Raw genomic sequence first — 21,607 nt, 5'->3', positions numbered from 1 at the left:
AACGGCACAGTTAAAGATGGCTTTCCGGAGGTGAAATACGGATTTCAGAGAAGTCCCACTTCATCCTCCTTCCTAGCACAGCAAGAGCATCCTCGACCCAAAATCACCTTCCTTTCAAAGGGAAAACTGACCTGTTTGGGGAATTCCCCTGTTTGGGGAATGCTGCTTTTCCCCGTTTGTTTCTTTCTCACACGTTGGCCATCCCCAAAACACACACCCTACTTTCACAGGACGGTTTCCTGAAGCCAGCTTTCCACAACGGACAACTTGCTGTCCACAGGTCAAATCACAGAACATTCATTTTTGCATTAAACCTCAAGGGGCATTTGAAGACCTTATTTAAATGTGACCTCCACAAATTAAAAAAAAATAAGAAAAATCATGCATTCCTTTATTATTCTTTATTATATTTCTTTATTATTATTGTAGGAAAATGGTTTAATGTCCAATGTCCCTTCCTTTCCCTTTCAGAACAAAACAGACTAGAAATTCAGACTTTTTTTTTTTTTTTCTCTGCTTCCCCCCCAAAAAATCTATGGTCAAGTGGAGGACTGGCAGAATAATAGTTTAAAATATACTGTGTAGATGAAAGGTAATTGGGAAGTAATTTATTTCCAGATAATTTTAACGAACTCTTTATTTATTTTTACTTGGCTGAATTTAATTCCAGTACTGGAGAATGAACTCTAAGAAGTAAATAGCTCTTCTCCTTCTTGCAAACACCTCTGCAAGAGCTTCAAGAAGGTCAGCAAGAAGAAAGGGTGGAATTGGCATTCCTGAGATCCCAGAGACAAAAAGCCAAATAGAAGAAAGCTCCCAAATGTCCATGCCTTTTCAGACACAGACAATGAATTAAGGAATACACCCTTTCCCTCCCATCCCTGTTTTGCATATAACTTTCACTCTAATGAGGAAAAACTGAAGCAGGACCTTTGGATTTGGGGCTTAGAAACAAGAATAAAATCAGACAAGGGTGTACCAGAGGGGGACAGAGGAGGTTCTGCCTGTCCCCTTCTCACCCTCAGCTCGATATGAAAGGCTTTCTCTGTTGCCTGGCGAAGGGGGAAAGCTTCTGCTGCACAGATTCCCCATTCATGATCACAGCTACATCCTCTTCTCATTAAAACAACCCGCAATCGCCCATTTGCAAAGATAAATTTCTCCCATCTAAGTTCCAGAGACAAGGGGGTAACTGGCTTACTCTCTTCCACACCAAGAGATTAAGTGCACTAATCAAAGCAAATCTAGCTCCTCTTTAGAGAAGACAGAATATTCGCTCCTGTTTAACTCTTCCCATTCTGCCACAGGTTTGGCAATAAAGCAATTCCTTCCAGCATCACGCAGCCTGTCCTTACTCTGCAAGGGAAACTCCATTTAAATTAGCACCACAACAGTCAGGAGCATGGGAACACAGGGCTGCTTCTCCACTGCATTCAGCAGCAGCCAAGTGGTTAAGTAGGCATAATTTGTCTCTTTTCCAGTATTAACAAGCATGTCCCCATCCTACATTTGGCTGCCTTTCTCCACAGTTCCTCCCCTTGCATCTGATTACAGCAACCCAACCAGTTGGACCGGATTCCCCTTTTCAAGGTGCTGCACCTTCTCTATCCGAAGCTAGGAACATTTTTTTCCCTTTTCTGTGCCTTTCCCGGAGCCCTGGTGAACAATGTCTCCCCAGGGACTGTATGACATAAGGCTATGCTGGCAATGCAGAGCGCTCAGTCCCCGCTTCTGCGATCAGTTTACAATTAATCCATGAGTGCACACACACAAATAACGCAGCCTGACACTAAGGGGAGAGCCCAGGACCTCAGCGCCAAAGCACAGGGGCTCTGCCGCTTAACCCAGAGGCCCCTCTCTGCTGTAAGAGAGAGGTTGTTTTACTGACTTGAACTAGCCACTGAAACGGGACATAATCCTCATCTCCAAACCAGCATATCGACACGAGTTCACAGGGTTACAATCACACGCAGGCATCCCTGTGCCCTGCAAATGTAGGACCAAATCGCTAGTCAACGAGGCTCCTTTGCAGAATGGCTTGCAAGTAGATGGAGATGATTCACCTAGAAAGAAGTAATTTTCCCCTCCCTCCTCAGCCATCTTCTCCCGGTCCCAATGAAGGGATTTGTTGGAGACCCGGGAGCTGGGTGAGAAGAGGAGGGATGAAGCAGACAGGCACCTGGTACCCATAAGATACACTAGTCCACCCCACAAAATCCTGCACATCTCTGCTGCCAAGCTGCTCCTTGTCAGCAATTAGCAACTAGCCCCTAGGATCAGTTCCTTTTGGCTTTCACCACTGTACTTAAACAATTAAACCTGAAATTTTGCAAGAGGAGACTCCAGAAGACTGCTGAGGAAGGCCAGCCGGCAGCCTGGTGACAAGAAGCACACCTGAGCAGAAGCCATTGCTCCTGCACCTTGGCACCTAGCATGGGGTCAGCTCCTGGGTACAGAGGTGGCTATGGGTGGGGGTCTGCGGTGCGTAGGGAGGGGGTTCAGCTGCCCAAACACCAGTGTCCTGTGTTGTGGGGTATCGTGCAAAGCCTAGAGCTGCCACTCCAAGGGTGACGGTTATCTGCAAGTCCTGTGTCGTATCTGCTGTGATATAGAGTCAGAGAATCATAGAATCATGGAATCATTTAGGTTGGAAAAGACCTTTAAGATCATCCACTCCAACAATTAGCCTAAGACTATCAAGCCCACCACTAAACCAATTCAGGGGAGAGGAATAATTTCATGTTTCCTGACTTGGTGGCTGGATTTTTTTTTAATGAAAGTAAAAACTAGGAATCATTAAGATTGGAAGGGACCTCTAAGATCATCAGTCCAACCGTTAACCCAACACCCCCATGCCCACCAAACCATGTCCCCAAGTGCCACCTCTGCCTGTTTTTTGAACACTTCCAGGGATGGGGACTCCCCCACCTCTCTGGGCAGCCTGTTCCAATGCTTGACCACTCTTTCCGTGAAGAAATTCCTCCTAATATCCAGTCTAAAACTCCCCTGATGCAGCTTGAGCCCATTTCCTCTCATCCTATCGCTTGTTCATTGGGAGAAGAGCCCGACCTCCCCCTCCCTGCCCCCTCCTGCCAGGAGCTGCAGAGCGATCAGGTCTCCCCTCAGCCTCCTCTTCTCCAGGCTGAACACCCCCAGCTCCCTCAGCCGCTCCCCACCAGCCCTGTGCTCCAGACCCTTCCCCAGCTCCACTGCCCTTCCCTGGACACGCCCCAGCACCTCAATGTCCTTCTTGGAGTGAGGGGCCCAAAACTGGGCACGGCATTCCAGGTGCGGCCTCACCAGTGCCGAGCACAGGGGGACAATCCCTGCCCTGCTCCTGCTGGCCACACTATTCCTGACACAAGCCAGGATGCTGTTGGCCTCCTTGGCCACCTGGGCACACTGCTGGCTCATGTTCAGCCGCTGTCGACCAACACCCCCAGGTCCTTTTCGGCCAGGCAGCTTTCCAGCCACTCTTCCCCAAGCCTGTACATGAGAGGTAGATAATGAGATCGAGACGTAGATAATGCATATGTCCACACTATCATCCTCTTACCCTTCAAAACAAGGTGGCTGGATCCAAAATGTGTATTTGGCATGGTTCCTGGCCCAGGCTAATGTCCAAATTGTGTCTGAATAACGTCTGGAACAGTGCTACTGGCCTAGGCCAAAATCATGCCGGGGAGCGTGCTAACAATTTCATAGTGTGGATGAGCAAGTTCCAGTACCTGGGACTGCTCAGATGTGCCCTATAAATTACTAGCAGAAGATGTAGCCCACAGGGTGAGCTGAGTCACTGCCTGGGCTCCCCTGACTTGTCTACATCTCATTTGGCTATAACGGAAGCTGAGACGCTCAGATCACCTGGAGACACTGAAGCTTAGGTGTCTTAATCTGCAAGTTCAACCTCAGCTTCATTGTCAACTTATTAACCTGGGTGTCAGCACGATAGCACTGAGCATTAAGGTAGAGCAAAATGCTTTTATGTTTTTTAAATTAATGGGAGGAATTTTTGGCTTGCAGAACACAGCGGAAAGGGAAGCTGAGAGGCAGCACGTCAAGGCATCTGCCCGGGGTGCAATACAGAATAAAAGCAACTAGAATAAAACAGAAAAATTAACGGAGAGATGTTAACCCTTTTACAGTTTAACCATCAAAAGGGTTTCAACTGCAAGACAGCCGCACAATTTCTCTTTTGTGTGTATCTGGATAGCATTTGGGTAAAGGAGTTGGTGTGAAAGAAATACATCGCAAATGTCTCCAGCAGCATCAAAGCCTGGAAATATTCATGCATGGGAACAGCCATGTGAGACAGGCAGTCTGCTGCCACTACACACCACCACTGCTTCCACTCCGTGCAGCAATAATACTTTGCGGAGCTGAGCGCAACCTGAGACAGCCAAAAAATTGTAGAGGATCCCATCGCACGTCTTGGGTACTGCAGGTGATGGCACAGCCAGTCCCATGCCCTTTGGGGCTGCCCAGCAGCACAGAAACAGAGAAATGAAATCCCTTCAGGTCAGCTAGTTCATTGTTTCTCAACCTGTGTTTTATGGAGCACAACAGCCGGGGAGACATCAAAGATGTTCTGTGGTACAACTGGAAGAATATAACTAAATGAAAATGCAGGTACATAGTCCCTGCAGGCATGCAAATAAAATCAGAAGAATAAAATAAACAATGAGCATCCAAAGTTCAATCTAATCTTTATTTGGCTGTAAAGGAAAAGCGCCGTGGCAATGCTGCACAAGGCAACCTATTCTGCTTTCCCAGAAGGTTGGATGGTCCTTCGGAGTGCAAAGGTTGAGAAACACTGAGCTAGTTCATCTCCTGCCGCAAAGCAGGACCTGCTCTACCTAAACCATTCCTGACAAGCGTTTGTCTAAGCTGCTCTCAAAAGACTCCAGAGATGGCGATTCCACCCCTAACCCCTAGGCAAGCTATTCCAGCAGTGAATTAGCTGGAGCACTGGACTTTGCTAGTGTCTAAATTCTGTCTCCATCATTGCAATTCAAGCCCATGATTTCTTGTCCTAGCCGATGTGAACACAGAGATCAGAGCATTGCCTTCCTCTTTTCAGACATCTTTTGTGTGTCATTGGAAAGACGTTATTCTGTCTTTTCTCCATCTTCCCTACAGTAAAGGGACTGGTTTTGTATTTTCTGGACCTGGGAATGTTCTCATATATGACTTGTTCTCAGAAGTATCTCCAGTTGGTCCTCAGCTTTCTCAAAATGCAGGGACAAGAACTGGGAATGGCTCTGCCTTTCAGACAGCCCTTTGGGATATATCCCTTTATTACAATTACAAGAGGCTGTTAGCTTATATTCAATTTGTGATCCACCATAATTCCCAGCATTTTTTTATGCAGAACTGCTGCATACTTGGGTTTTCTCAGATCTGCAGTTTTTGTAAATGCCATTCTTACATGCAGCACTTTTCACTTGTCCTTGTCAAACTGAAGATCATTTCATTCTGATTTCTAATCTCCAACGTTCATGAAATCCCTCCAAGCCTGGTATCATCTGCAGATGAGTACGTACTTTCCAGTCCATCATCCAGATATTACTGAAAACGCTTAACAGTTCTGGACTTAGGACAGACTTCAGCCTTCCAGTTTCATAATAAAGCATTTACAACTACATTGAATATGGGTTCCCAGCCACACAAACCACCCTTCAGCAGTGTCATCTAGTCCATACTTCCTGAGAGCACTTTGAGAAGGTCATGTGAATCAATGTAAAAACGCCTGCCCAGAGCCCTGTGATTTCTTGACATGGCTTCTCTCAAACTCAGAGTGCTCTAGGCTTTGCATACCAGATATTATAATGCCACAGGCTTTGAAGAGAGTTAAGAGCAGCTTTTGTGCTTTCTGCACCCTTTTCATTGGTATGATGGATGACAGAAGCACAAGGAGAATTAGCTCTGAAGGAGCGTGATGAGAGCTGCTGATCTAGTGTCATATGAAGGGTCAGAAATTTAACCTTTCAGAAGATGATTCAGCACTCGTATGTGTGTTTGGAGGAAGGTTGTTTCCAGATTTTTGCTCTTTCAGTGGGGGTTCGAATGAAAACACTTTTGCCCTTCTGCTGGTATATCCCATGGGCATTTTAAAATATCCAGAAATTTTCAAGAGACAGGTTTTAGGTCTGTCAGTTACTGACTATCATGCTAAAAGGTGTTTTTTGAACAATAATCATTCAATTATTTTGTTTTCTCGGTGTCCATGAAATTCCTTATTATCAAAATGCATGCATGTCAACAAGTTATGGAAAGCGTATTTCCTATAAAGATGAATAATCCTTATGAGCTTAGAATCAAAATACTTGTCCGTAAGGACCAGTTCATATGCAAAAAAATTTCCATGAGTGGCCTATTAGGCATAAAGAATAAGCATCATAGTTCAAATAAAGTTACTGTGCAAATACTCTTTATCAGAGTGCTGATAAGGAGCATCATTTCTATATTTCTATTTAGCTTGTGTTTCGAATGAGACCACGTAACTGGTTCTTTGGTTCCATTCATAAAGACGTGTACAGGGCTCAACCATACACTTACTACCGAGCCACATTAATACATTCAGCTGAATTCACTCATTTATTGCAATAAAGTCCCTAAGTCTGTATGCCTGTTTGCATAGGAGACTGAGCAGATTATGGCTGCTTTCCCATAACGGCCTGTAAATGGATTTTGCCATATAAAAGAGAAAGCACAGTGTGATATTTAAGGGCTGAGCTTAGGACTAGGGCATATCTTGTGCCATTGCATGCTCTGCCATCAGCTTCCTACAATTAGAGTTGTATTCCTTTCAAGCAGCCAGCTATGACTCCCTTCATAGGCTACGGAAAGAAATTGGCATCTCTAGAGGGCTGATCTTTCATCCTACATTAAGTGAGACGAATTACCCTCTGGAAGTACCGCTTTCTCTCTGTTGACTCTACAAGGAGCCTGTGATGACCAGACCGGCCAAGCTTAAATACTATGTTTCAGACATACACACCCGGCCAGAGAAACCCCATCCCAAATGCCTAACTTGCAGTCAGTTGTGGCTGGGGCGGACAAATCCTATCTCATGTCTTTCTGTGCCTCATTTTTTCATCTGCAAAACAGGGTGACAGCACTTTCCTGTCTCATGTTGGAGCTGTGAAAATAATGACAGTAAGAAACTGTGAGGTGCTCAATGCTTACAGCATTAGGAGCCATATGTGTGCACTTGGTAGATAACAGGTTTCATTTATTACAGGTTTCAAAGACCTGCTAGCAGGCAATAGCAATACCTAAACATCCAGTATCTTCTTTGAAGACTTCACAGACTTTGCCCTGGGTTTCTTATCCCATTTCAGATCATTTTGATGATGGAATATGATTTCCCAAGTTCAGAACTTACAGAATGTGGGTGCTGAGGGAATTTATCCCTTTACCTTCCTCAAAAGTAGAGCAGTTACAGCTCACTTTCACATCAGGAAAATGAACCCCTTTTTCAAAACAGGATAGGTTTTACATTCTCATTATAGTAATCCCTTGATCAGTTCAGAAATCTAGCTGTATTTAAATACATATTTAAAGAGAAAAGTTTACCCATTTTCCAAGCAGGGCTCTTCTTTCTTCAAATACCTATAAAACACACACACACAAATACTGCTGAATATTTAAAGGGGATTCAGTAAGTCCTAAGAAAAATACAGCTTGAAAAACAATCTAGAAAATATAAACAGAATCACTGAATGGAAGAAACCTGTGGAGATCCTTTAGTCCAAACTTCCTGCTAGGGTCAACTAAAGCAGGTTGCTCAGAGCCACGTTCAGATGGGTTTTGAACATCTTCTTGGATGGAGACTCCACAACCTCTGTGGCAACTTGTTACACTGTGTGACCACCCTCGCAGTAAGAACATTTTTTCTTATGCTTAAATGGAATTTCCTGTATTTCAATTTGTGGCTATCGCCTCTTGTCTTTTCACTGAATGCCACCAAGAGTCTGGCTGGTTCCTGTGGAAGGTTCCTTTCATTGAAGAAGACTCCCTAAAGTTCAAGGGCTATGTGTGCACGACTGTGAAGGACGTCTCTGCAGACTGACTGCAATGTGCTACCTCTCATCTCCGGCTCCCTTCTTTGCAGCTGCTGCACACATGATGTGCCAACATAGCGCTCTACTCTCTTGGGCGTACAGTGATGTGTGGTGTCTCATGTGCTTTGCTGAAACCAGAAGCTGGGCTTCCCACCTCTTAATTTTAGAAATTTCAGTTCTCCTGAGCTGGAGCCATTGGGTGCCTGAAATCTCCTAGAATGGATACAACGTGGGTAGCTATCACACAGCCCTGGTGATGGCTTCAATCTTAATGCAGCAAGACTGTTAGGAGTAAGATACTGAGCCCAGGCTTTGCTCCCTGGCTGCTTTACAGTGACAACTAACAAGAAGGATGATCAGTATCAAACTACAGTGGAGGATTTATGATGTTGACCTTTATCCATAGGGAGCTAGACCTGAAAGCACTAGCACGTGGCTTCCCACTACCACAAAACTGCCTTCTCTACTCAGGATTGTGACCTGGGAAGTGAGGAAATGCTGTAGATGATTTTTCCGGAAGGCAGATCAAAGAGGAAAAAGCCCAGCTTATAACTGCACATAAAACCAGCTATTAACCACAACTAGGAAAACATGCTTGATCATTATAAACTCCAAACATGTTATTGCTATGACAGCCTGCAAAGAAGGTTCCTGCGGAGACAGACATTATCAGTGCTGATGTCTGGTACAGCAGTTGACAGCGTCAGCTCTGTCTCTCTCAGCAGGAGTGTCTCTTGCGAGGGGTGGAAAATGACTTTTCTTTTATTTGTATGTTGACAGTTATTATTTGCTTTATTTGCATGTGGGACACTTGGCAAAGTAAAAAAACCCCAAACCTAACAAGCTGAACTTGGTAAAGGATTTGCCACAAGCAAGTGATGAATAGTCAAAGATCTAAGTTTTGGGTTGGATAATTCAAGTGAAGCAGGGAGCTGTTTATATAACTGAAAGCAATGTTAATGGTCTTTGATCAAAGTAAGTCACATATTTGCTTTCAGCATTCTTGGAGATGCATCTGAGCCAACTCTGTCAGAAGGTTCTGCCTACTCCAGGCACTTGGAAGCATTAATTAGCAACAGAATGGCCCAAAATTGGTATAATCATCCGCCGCCTTAATCAAGCCCGTGTTTACTGTCCTATCCTCCAAGGCCTTGGAGTTATACCTATAGTGTGCCTAAGCTGGCTGGCCTTGGACGCAGCCTGAGGCCTAGGTTGCTCCTGAGATCTGCCATCTCACATCCATGTCTTCAGGTGGTTTTAAATAAGCTCAAGTTCAAGGCTGTCTGGCAAATCCCTCCACCCTTTGCTGCAAATGCCACTGGGGGCTCTTCCACCCCACACCGGAATTACTGCCCAGCAGAAGGCAAATCATCTCCTGACTTCCAGTCCTTCCTTAAAGGCAGCGCAGCCCTGCACTCAGCAGGACTGATGCTGAAGTCTGTCCGGTTTTGCTGCGGGTGAGCAGGCTGCCCCGTCTCCTACCTTTACTTCATCCTTAACTGTAGCACAGCCTTGGCATATCTAAGACTCCACCTCTGGTTTTCTGACCATGAATGCTGCATAATTTGAGGTTTCCTAATTCTGGCTTCTTGACCTTGGTGTGTCCCAAGGTCACCATCCCCTGATGGTGATCCTGGCTTTAAAACAATCACGACTGCCTATGTCCCAGTAGTAACACCCTGGATAGTCTTTTCTGTTCTAGCAGCTGCTATAAGCTGCTATAAACCATAGATGGAGGCAGCAGGACTCGGGATGTACAATAGGCAGGAGAGGGCTGGGTCTTACCAACAACGCAGACAAGTGTACTCTTGAGCATGTTTGAAAATCCAGGGAAATCTACAGGAACTACTAATGGAGTATCCCCAGGATTACCCCAAATTAGACAGGTAGCAAATTTATGCTACTAACTGTTCTTGGGTCTGCTCCTAACAGTGGTTTAGACAGAGCTTAAATGCTTCTGCCTTGGATCAGCTCTGAATTCCCACCACTCCTGCCCCTCATTGCCTATTCTACTAACAAGTGCATTTCTTACGCGCCTCTTCTCTCTATGCTTTCATCTTCTCACTGCTTTTCACATACCTTCTATCTGTAAATCCTTTTCTCTCTTCATGCTTTCTCTTAACTCAAGAGTGCAGAAATGCACAGAGATGCATTTTCTATGCATGATTGTATGAAAATTGTGCCTTTTCAACCACTAGCTCCCTATATATATCAATTGGATTATCTCCTGATTTCAGCTGTCAGCAATATTTTTGTTGCAACTAATTTTTTTTTCTGCTAACATTGCAGAGCAGTATAGTGATATACGAAAAGGAGTTTCAGGTAGGTCAATGCTTTAAAACCTGGATCAGAAACAAGCAAACACTTTTTATCATGAATTTCATCACTGAGCACAGGTCTGGGAGCTTATGGTATGTCTTTTCTACCTGGAACATCATTAAGCGTTGGAGTGTAAAACAATCCAATATGAGCTCCAATGCCTAAGGAGCAGAGGAGTAAGAAGGTGGGAAAGGCTGGTTTTACCCACAACCTTATTTCTAGTTAGATCATACTTTATTGCACAGTGATGTGCATCTGTAAAAATACGTTTTAAAGGGTGTAGGAAAGAGACATTAAAATGATTCAAAGGCTGGAGAATATGCCAGATTGAAAGGACTTCAAAGAGCTCAATCTGTTCAGTTTATCAAAAAAAGTTCAAGCGTTGGCTTGAAGCAGTGTATAAGTCCTTCCACAAGGAAAAAATACTGGTTACAGAAGAGTTTAATGAGCTAGCAGGGGAAGAATTAAATGATGGAAACTAATGCTAGTGGTATTCAGACAGGAGACAAGGTTTCATCTTTCCATGGTATATAGGGGATTAATCGTGAGAAAATTATTAGGGAAGTGATGGAATTTTCCTTTCGTAAAGAATGAAGGTCCTTATCCCAAAGGAAGTCTGGATACCTTTGTGGACGATATATTTTAGCCAAATTCTAGTTACGGAGCTCAAGACTGGGAGAACTGTGAGAAACAAGAGGGCCCAAGAAATCCAGGAAGCCAGACTATGTGATGTAATGGCCTTCTCTGGATTAAATTCTATGAATCATCAACAGAAATTTAAACTGAATTCTGAGGGAGGAATATGCTCCTGGTGATATACGAGCCAAAAACCCCTCAGTTACATTAGCAGATCCCAGATATATTATGCGGAGTGGGAGGTTAGGAAATGCATCTTGTTATTTATAAATTGAGTGCATCACAGCAGTTTCCAAAATATCAAGCTAGCCTCCTCACTGCCAGGCTTAGCAGGGAAGTCAGAGCATGGGTACCAAGGTCTCTCCTACAAGCTGAGATCATAGAATCATAGAATCGTTTAGGTTGGAAAAGACCTTTAAGATCATCCAGTCCAACCATTAACCTACACTACCAAGTCCACACTAAACCAATCAAGGGTAGACTAGACTAAACCATGTCCCCAAGTGCCACCTCTGCCCGTTTTTTGAACGCTTCCAGGGATGGGGACTCCACCACCTCTCTGGGCAGCCTGTTCCAATGCTTGACCACCCTTTCCGTGAAGAAATTTCTCCCAATATCCAGTCTAAAACTCCCCTGACGCAGCTTGAGGACATTTCCTCTCGTCCTATCGCTAACTACGTGGGAGAAGAGCCCAACACCCACCTCACTACAACCTCCTTTCAGGTAGTTGTAGAGAGCGATCAGGTCTCCCCTCAGCCTCCTCTTCTCCAGGCTGAACACCCCCAGCTCCCTCAGCCGCTCCCCACCAGCCCTGTGCTCCAGACCCTTCCCCAGCTCCGTTGCCCTTCCCTGGACACGCCCCAGCACCCCAATGTCCTTCTTGGAGTGAGGGGCCCAAAACTGGACACAGCATTCCAGGTGCGGCCTCACCAGCGCCGAGTACAGGGGAACAATCACCTCCCTGCTCCTGCTGGCCACACTATTCCTGACACAAGCCAGGATGCTGTTGGCCTTCTTGGCCACCTGGGCACACTGCTGGCTCATGTTCAGCCGCTGTTGACCAACATCCCCTGGTCCTTTTCGGCCAGGCAGCTTTCCAGCCACTCTTCCCCAAGCCTGCAGCGCTGCATGGGGTTGTTGTGACCCAAGTGCAGGACCCGGCACTTGGCCTTGTTGAACCTCACACAGTTGGCCTCGGCCCATGGGTCCAGCCTGGCCAGGTCCCTCTGCAGGGCCATCCTACCCTCCAGCAGATCGACACTCCCACCCAGTTTGGTGTCATCTGCAAACTTACTGAGGGCGTACTCAATCCCCTCATCCAGATGATTGATAAAGATATTAAACAAGGCTGGCCCTAAAACAGAGCCCTGGGGAACACCACTCGTGACCGGCCGCCAACTGGACTTAACTCGATTCACCAGATGGAGCACATTGGCCACTCAGCAACCTACACTGACACTCAGTTTGCTCTGGAGTTAAACTAAAGCCTTCTGCAGCAAAAAAAAGAATAATTTGGCAACTTTCACTAACAACTGAATACACTTTGTTTTTGTTTAAAAACAACAAATTTGGCAAAATAACAGTACTTGAACTAAATACTGTATGCTTTAAACAACGTACATTAGAACTTTCAATTTTACATAACATACTGTTTTTATATATATGTATACATCATAAAGACTGTATGTGTTTGATATATACATACTTCTAATAGTAAACAAAACCTTTAAGTTCTTATTCCATTACTCATGACCTACACAGGCAAAAACACAAGTTAAATTTTTCTAGGACTTGAGAATTTGTGAAGTGAACCTGAGAATTTGTCTTGGGATTTGAGAATATACAAAACCGACTGGACCAGATCCTGAACAAATGCTCTAGCTGACTTTGCCTTGAGGGATTGGACTCGATGATCTCCAGAAGTCCCTTCCAATGCCAATAATTCTGTGGTTCTATGAATATCACCCATTTGCACAGAACTTGCCTTGTCATTCATGAGTTGATGGTTCAGTGGAGTCCATGTGCTCATCTTGGTCTGCAGCTTGGGGCCATCCATGTTTCTATGAGGTGCAAATGCCATAGATACAAGAGATGGCGGGTCCTCTGATGTCTTGTCAGCACCAATGTCTATAACAATTGAACAGAAGAAAGACCAACATTATCTCTGTGCTACTCCACTACGGTATGTTAGTGAAAAGCAAGTAATTTTAAGAAGGAATCCAATGATTTCATAGCATAGCAATGATACAAGGAAAATTATTTGAAAGTCAGTTTAGAGTAAGGCCTTTTATTTTAAGTACCCACAGTAACAGTGACAGTGAAGGCCAGATTTCCTGATGGAAGCTCTGTGCACTAATGTCATATAAATAATTAATAATTAAGCAGGTCTTCCCCATCACAATTGTTATTGAATATGCCTTTGATTTTTGCTGCATGAATGATCACAACAGGGTATTTGAAACGAGCTAGAAAGTACATGAAATTTCTCTTTCCAGTTGTTGGCACTGAAAATTGGAGATAACTTATGGATCTACTTAAGTGACAGTAGCTAAGTTTTTACTGATTTTGATGGGCTTATAATGCCAAGTCTCAAAGGGCCAACTGGTTTCTGTAAGACGTAACTGAAAGAATGAAATCCAGAGTGGTTCAGAATTGACTGAAATCTCTCAGGCTCCTGTGTTCAGGCAGATTGGTTTTGTCAGTTTGGACTGACTGTGTTGCTCTTTTAAATAAAAATTTCCACGTGAAGTAAATTGGACACTTAACAAAATTTTCCCTTCCCTTTTGTGACACCAAATAACTGGACTTTGTTCAGACAAAGTAATTTCTTCCTAAATTCTTGCCCAAACATAGGAAAAGCCTTTTTTCCCTTCATCTTCTATCCTGCAGCTGGAATCAGCGGGATAATGTCATTGCTAACCTCAGGCATCCAATTTCCAGACTGGAAGCTTAAGCTGCAGCAGCCTGAAAACCAAGCCATTTCTTTACCACATTAAAAAATATCTCAGTTCTCTGCATATAGTTATTAAGCAATTTTTCCGTAAACACTTCAGAACGCTTTAAAGCTTCACAGTGGCAAGGAGAATAATAGGACTTTTGGAACAAAAGAAAAGGCAAATCCACTAAATAACTCCAATATTGTGTTGTCAGCCTACCCTGAACCCAAGCACCTCAAAACCCACCCAGCAAAAGGACCTTTCTAGCTGATACAGCTCTGCGGCTCACAAGACACATCTTCATGAAAGCCCAGTCCCCCATTCCTTACCCAGACAAAATTCCTGTCTATATCAATGGAAGATTAATCTTCAAAACCCACTGCAGGATCTGTCTGGGCACATCACCTTTTTGATTAGTTTTTCCTCCCTTTCTTTCCTAAGTTATTATGGAATCAAAGAAATACAAAGAAAAAAATGAAATATCTGTTATATCTTTTGCTCTGCATCTGGTGATGTAATATGGACTGTGGTTAGGAAATAAGTTCATTACAAGAGTCTGAGTTCTTTCTCTCTTTTCTTTTTTTTTGCTAGAGATGCTTAAATAATTATTGTCTGCACACTGCAATTTTAACTTCCCACAGACAAGCCACTGAAAGCTAAAAGACTTACTAAGGTTTCAAAGCCTCACATTCCGTAGTTGGCCAATGTTAGAGGCTTCTTGTGCAACTGAGTAGGTGCATTTAGGATACGCATTACGATGGGATCACTTACTGCGTTGGTTTTGTTTTGTTTTGTTTTTCTGCAAGGCCCCTGTCCTTTTCAATGCACAGAAATACAACATTACAAGCTAGAGAAACAGCTCCACCACCAAAAAAACAGGTTCAGGCAACCATGTCCTGTTTTTCAGGGACAACCTTCTACATTAGTCACAAAAACATCAGTTGTGACTGCAGCACACTCCCAACCCTGGATTCATATCCCAGTTTCCCTCCACAGACACGCTTTCTTGGTGCTGGAGCAGCTGTGAACGTACCGATCCGGCGCGTTAGCAGCTCATAGCCCAAAGAGACAGTCGTGCCTCTGGAGCCTCTTGTGCACCTTCTGTGCCAAAAATGTGGCTCAGAACATACCTGGCAGAAGTCATATTCCCAGCTGCACGTGCAATAAAACTGCCTGAATTGCACTTGATTTTTGAGTACGATATGTAAAACAGGGCTGCAAAGGCAGGTACCATCAGGCAAAAAGGTGAGTGTAGCCAAACATTTTAACTTTGTACACGATGTGCCAGCCTGCCATCCCTCCCTCGCTACCCCTTTGCTAGCACAGTCACACAACCACCATCCGCTCTGCTCCTCAACTCCCCAGCTATGCTCAAAATGACGATGAGGAGAGGGAGGCAACCCCAAGTCCAACCTCAGCAGTGTGTGTTTACAGGATGAATTCTTTGGTGAAGTCAGGGCTGTGCAGTGTCACTTTAGAGCCCGTGCTTTCCTGGGGTTCCTCAAAGGCACGCTGTACATGCTGGGACTCAGCGCGCTTACTTATTAGGTGGCCTTGAATTTCATGGGATGCATCAGAGGAGCCAGCAGCATTAGAAAATCTAGAAGCACCTTTCCTCTAACATGCAGCTAGCCTAAACATTGGACTGCAAGTTCTTTATAGGCCTTCTAAGAAAAGACTTGGTTTACCAACTACAGTTTAGCTGCCTGTTCCCAAAAGGAAAACCTGCGCTTCTTCTCTTAGAATCATAGAATCGTTTAGGTTGGAAAAGACCTTTAAGATGATCAACTCCAACCATTAACCTAACACTGCCAAGTCCACCACTAAACCAATTAAGGGGAGAGGAATAATTAATTTCATGTTTCCTGGCTTGGTGGCTGGATTATTTTTTCATTAAAGTAAAACTAGGAATCACTAAGGTTGGAAAGGCCCTCTAAGATCATCAGTCCAACCATCAACCCAACACCCCCATGCCCACCAAACCATGTCCCCAAGTGCCACCTCTGCCTGTTTTTTGAACACTTCCAGGGATGGGGACTCCCCCACCTCTCTGGGCAGCCTGTTCCAGTGCTTGAACACTCTTTCAGTAAAGAATTTTTTCCTAATATCCAATCTAAACCTCCCCTGACACAACTTGAGGCCATTTCCTCTCATCCTATCGCTTGTTACTTGCGAGAAGAGACCAACCCCCCCCCCCCCCGCCCCCTCCTGTCAGGAGCTGCAGAGCGATCAGGTCTCCCCTCAGCCTCCTCTTCTCCAGGCTGAACACCCCCAGCTCCCTCAGCCGCTTTTCACCCTGAACTCCCTGTCCCTGGCAGGAGTAACAGCTAATCTGGCTTCTTCAAGAGCCTGGAGTAACTCTGATCAGAGTTAATCAATGACATGATGCTGAGATGGCTGCAGCAGCTTGCTCAGTATGCTTTAAAAAGCAGCTGTACTGTGTACACCAGTACTGTGCAGACCAGCAATTGTCAAGCTGTTTAGCCAGGGCCCCACTTTTCTGCAATAGTCGTTATCTTTAGACTGGCTGCCCGAAATAACATTCCAGAGATTGCTCCAGCTTGTTCTTCACAGATCCTGGGATGAAATTCATCAAGCTCAGCTGATCTGAAAACATTCAACCAGCAAGAGACGTGAGATGAGGTTAACAAGAAATCAAGCTTTAAATATAGGTAAGGAAAATGTTGGTTCACTACCCAAAGAGGAAAAGCTATTGACACATGACGCCAAAAAAATTATCTATTATCCTTCTCCTAGGAAAAATAAAAAGGCAGTGTAGGAGCAGGTGGCAGGCATAGTAAATACCAGTGCAAAAGAGATTTGGGGGAAAAGCCTGGGGAAAGACCAAGTTTTGTCAGTATATACAGTGTTTTCAAGCTGGTTGTGTTTGATTAACTTCACACCAAGTTGGTCAGAGATCTCCAGCTGTTTCAAAGCAGCTATCTTACACAGTTTGCAGAGAGCAGGTGAGCCTGGCAGAGCGCAAATATTAAAAAGGAGCAAAACTGCCTGGGTTACTACAGCCAGAGAGTGCCTAGGAATGGTTCAGAGTTCGAATGAAAGGGTATACTGAGTGGGGACCCAAGAGATTTGTGCTTTTTGAGATGTATGAAGACATACATTAATTTTACAGGGCAGGAAAGACGAATGGCCTTGTCTAACAGCGAGACAACTTCAAGACTGATTGAAATCCTGCTGAAGCCACTGGAAATACTTTCACTGATTTCAGTACAAGTTGGGTCAAGCCCTTGGTTCAAAAAAATGTGATTGCATTTAAGAAAGATTAGCAATACGTAATGATCATATCGTATTAACTAAGGGCATTGGAATAATTTCCTTTAGCTGGGTTAATCTCTGCTTAACCCTCTGGAATGGCATTCCAGAGGTTTGTGCAAACCATACTCAAAACAAGTCCTTCAGAAGCAGACCCGCTTTATTAATGTTTTTGACCACATCTCTATAGCAGTAAACCTTTGTGGTTTAACAGAACCTGGTGCACTCAGAGGTTTAAGGATGCATTTTGTAGAGAAAAAGCCTAATCGCATTTTAATCCATGTGATGGCTACGGCACAGTTGAGGAGTTCAGTTATGAGTAAACAAAATTTGACTGAATGAATCTCAAGCTCAGACAGGAAAGTAATTTTTATTGCAAATTATTATATCAACAACAAACAGTGCGATGACTGATGCTATGGAAGAAATGCTGTAAATGGTAGCAACAGAAAAAAAATCTAGAATGTAGGACAAACTATAAGGCATTCAAAATGGAAAAATTCAAGAGGATAGCTCTGGGTGGCAAAGATAATGTGAAACAGATCCTCATCTGTAGGGAGACACCTCAAAAGATGGCAAGAGGAGAAGGGCAGGAGGCTAAGGGCACATTTGCAATGATCTCCAACAAGGAGGCCAATGCTGTGCTCCTCCTTTCCCTCTAGCCCTTAACCCAGAAGCCGCAAAGCACTGATATCATCCAGCCTTCCGCATTTGTCACCAGCACCTCCCACGGTGACGGCCTGTCCTCGGTTAACGCATCCGCTCTGACTGCGTGATATTGCCAGTGTTCCCCACTACCGCACCAGTCTTCTCGTGGTTGTCCCCAGTCCCGTGGAAGGCTCTGCGCCCCTGACACTGATGTTTGCCCGGCTGGCTTCAAGGATCTCTGCGATACCAATGCTACAGCATCAATAAACCCCAGAGCACAGCATCACCACGGTACTGATAGACCTGAACGCCTGCAGCACCTTGTGCCACTGATATTTCTGCCTCTCCCCATGCACCCTGCACTGCACGAGACCAACACCCTTACCCCTGCCAGGGCGTGCTAGAAATATCACTAAGCACAAGAACCCGAGGTATGAGTACCCCTACGACCCCCCTTATCCCAGGCAGTGAATAACTAATTCTGTGTTTCTCCCTGGTCCATGATGCCCACCAAGGCACCGGTACCTCCATCCCAGAGGCGACACTCTCCACTGACCCACAGACCCAAAATCCTGTGTGCTCCTCCATACCATTGCCCCCTACCAATGCCCTTGCTGTGCTGCTTTAACTTCCATACACATTCTTTTCAGAACCATGGCTCAAAGCTGGGTCAGAGGAGGTTCAGACTAGATATTAGGAAATATTTCTTTACCGAGAGGGTGGTCAAACATTGAAACAGGCTTCCAAGAGAGGTGGTCGATGCCCCAAGCCTGTCAGTGTTTAAAAGCCATTTGGACAATCACCTTAACAACATGCTTTGACTTCTGGTCAGCCCAGAAGTGGTCAGGCAGTTGGACTAGATGATCGTTGTACGTCCCTTCCAACTGGAACTATCCTATCCTATCCTATCCTATCCTATCCTATCCTATCCTATCCTATCCTATCCTATCCTATCCTATCCTATCCTATCCTATTCCCTTTACCCCACAGCGTCACTCAGCTCCAAAGGACCGGTACCCTCTGTGATCTCCAATAAACCCAGTGATCTCCCCTCCCTGGTGGTGCTGATACCTGGCTGCTCTCCTCTGTGTCCACGTTACAGATGTTCTCCAGGATCTGCTCCGAGCCCAGAAGCACCGATGCCCACTCCTGCTCCACATCAGTCTCCTTGTATCCTGCAGGGCCAAAGTCCTCCCAGGAGCTGTCACAGCACTGCATAGTCCCAATGACATTACACCCAGGGCAATTAATCAGTATTGATCCCTAACACCATTCCTCCCCTAAATAAGACAACAGCAAGGTCCCTTTTATCCCTAGAGAATAAAGCATTTCCCTTTCTACCCCAAACCTCGCTGGATTTAGATTCTGTTACGCAGTTGGATGATCCATGATGTTCTTACCTCAAAGTCCACCAGAGCTTCCCTAGTCCTGCAGCACATACAGTTACGCTGCCCCGCATCCCCACATCCTGTGATGTCCCGATAGCTTTCCCCATCCCACTTTAAAAGGTGGTAGCAAACCCCAGCTGCTCAGTACTCAGTACTACATAGGATCATAGAATTGTTTAGGCTGGAAAAGACCTTTAAGATCATCCAGTCCAACTGTTAACCTAACACTACCAAGTCCACCACTAAACCAATTCAGGGCAGAGGAAGAATTTCATGTTTCCTGGCTTGGTGGCTGGATCATTTATAATGAAAGTAAAAACTAGGAATCATTAAGATTGGAAAGGACCTTTAAGATCATCAGTCCAACCATCAACCCAACACCCCCATGCCCACTAAACCATGTCCCAAAGTGCCACATCTACCCGTTTTTTGAACACTTCCAGGGATGGGGACTCCATCACCTCTCTGGGCAGCCTGTTCCAATGTTTGACTACCCTTTTGATGAAGAAATTTTTCCTAATATCCAATCTAAACCTCCCCTGGCGCAGCTTGAGGACATTTCCTCTCATCCTATTGCTTGTTCCTTGGGAGAAGAGACCAACACCCACCTCATTACAACCTCCTGTCAGGAGCTGCAGAGCGATCAGGTCTCCCCTCAGCCTCCTCTTCTCCAGGCTGAACACCCCCAGCTCCCTCAGCCGCTCCCCACCAGCCCTGTGCTCCAGACCCTTCCCCAGCTCCGCTGCCCTTCTCTGGACACGCCCCAGCACCCCAATGTCTTTCTTGTACTGTCCATAGATACCAGTGCTTTTTCCACCCATTTACTGAGTTTATACTCTTTGCATGATGTCTTTATGCCCTGTCCCTTTCAGCATCCATATTTCTCTTCCACTCACACACTGAAATCTCTCCTGGGACCCAAAGGCAACAACAGGCCCCTGGGGGCCCGGGCCTGACGGTGCTGCGGACGGGCAGACCCCAGGCCCTTTGTGCCTCAGAGTGCCCCCCCCGTGGCGTTCACACCCGCTCCGCTGGGTGCATGGCAGACCCCTTCCCCACAGCACGGGCCGTGCTTGGTGCGCGCTGGGGTCTTCCATCTTCCCGTCAGACTCCCTCCCTGCATCCTATTGAATGGGGTACCCCCTCCACATACCCTCCGGACTTTCACTCCCCTCTCTTTCCACTGCCCCTCTGTGTCCCACTGCGCTTGTATCCCCCTCCCCATGCCCCGCTGCCCTTGTGTCCCCCTCCACGATGTCCCACAGCCTTTGTCCCACTGCGGTTCTCCCCGCTCCCCACGCACCCCCTGCCCGACCCCTCTGCCCCGCGCTCTCCCAGGGGATCCCCCCCGCCCCGTGTCCCCTCAGACCTCGCTCGGCCCCGGCCCGGGCCGCCCCTCACCTTCCTCCTCCCCGCCCGCGGGCGGCGCGGCCTACTCCTCCCGCAAGGCCGCTTCCCGTCGCCAAGGCAACCGCGCCCCCCCCCTTCGGGAGGTGCGCCAGCCAATCAGCTCCTACCAGCGGAGGGCGGGAAGGCAGCACGGCCGAAGGTGCCGATCTACCTAGCAACCTGCCCCGGCCCCTTCTGATTGGCTCGTTCGCTTCGGCAGGGAGCGGGGCGGGGCGCGGGGCGGGGCGCGCGCTGCGGCGGGGCCGGGCGGGGGGAGGCGCGGCCGCTGCCTCTGCCGCCGCCACCTGAGGGGAGAAGCGGGGCCGCGGCGGGACCCCGCGCTGAGGTAACGGCGGGGACCTGGGGCCGCGGGCGGCGCGGAGCGGGGCGGGGGGCGCGGACGGGCAGGGGGTTTCCCTCAGGGATGCCGTTCTTTCGGCCCCGCGGCGGCCGCCCCGCTCGCCGGCGGCAGGGACACTCGCTCCGGGAGACGGCGCCGTGGGGGGCGGCCGTGAAGCGTCCTCTGGGCGGGGGAGCGAGCGGGGCGGGGGGTTCAGCCCCCCCCGCTGCGATGCGGCGGGCGCCCGGAGGACGGGGGGTGCTGGTCGTGTCGCCCGCTGAAGGAGGTGGAGGTGCGGGATCCCCCCGCGCTCCCTCGGCAGCGCCGCGGGGCCGGGGGATGCCGGCTCCGTGCGTGGCCGGTCCCCGCCGGGGCGCGGGAGGGGTCCCCCGCAGAAGGGGATGCTCGTCCCGTCCTTTTCCCCTCCCTTTCCCTTCCAGCGCATCGGGGACCCAGGGGGACGGGGATGCGAGTCCCGGGTACTCTTCGCCCTTCCCCTCGCAACCCTGGGAGCCTTAGAGAGGGGCCTTAGTCCGTGGGCAGCCTCCCCGCTTTTCCCTTTGCAGCGTCGGATCCGAAGGGAAGGGGACGAACCGCCTGCCTCTCCTCTCC

General features: G+C 46.9%; 1 protein-coding gene across 1 annotated transcript in view; it reads right to left on the bottom strand.

Moving 5' to 3' along the window:
* FBXO16 (F-box protein 16) overlaps window positions 1–13,101 on the bottom strand; it is a 32,398-nt gene extending 19,297 nt beyond the window's left edge. The window contains exons 1-2 of the mRNA XM_075708226.1: window positions 13,006–13,101; window positions 7,579–7,614 (exon numbers count right to left, since the gene is read on the bottom strand). Of these exons, the coding sequence (XP_075564341.1) occupies window positions 7,579–7,614; window positions 13,006–13,101 (132 nt within the window). The remainder of the gene's footprint in view (window positions 1–7,578; window positions 7,615–13,005) is intronic.
* Between the last annotated feature and the right edge of the window lie 8,506 nt (window positions 13,102–21,607).

Source organism: Pelecanus crispus, chromosome 3 (assembly GCF_030463565.1).
Source record: "Pelecanus crispus isolate bPelCri1 chromosome 3, bPelCri1.pri, whole genome shotgun sequence".
Lineage (NCBI taxonomy): Eukaryota > Metazoa > Chordata > Aves > Pelecaniformes > Pelecanidae > Pelecanus > Pelecanus crispus.
Note: the sequence above shows the minus strand (reverse complement) of the source record. Positions and strands in the feature narration are given on the sequence as shown.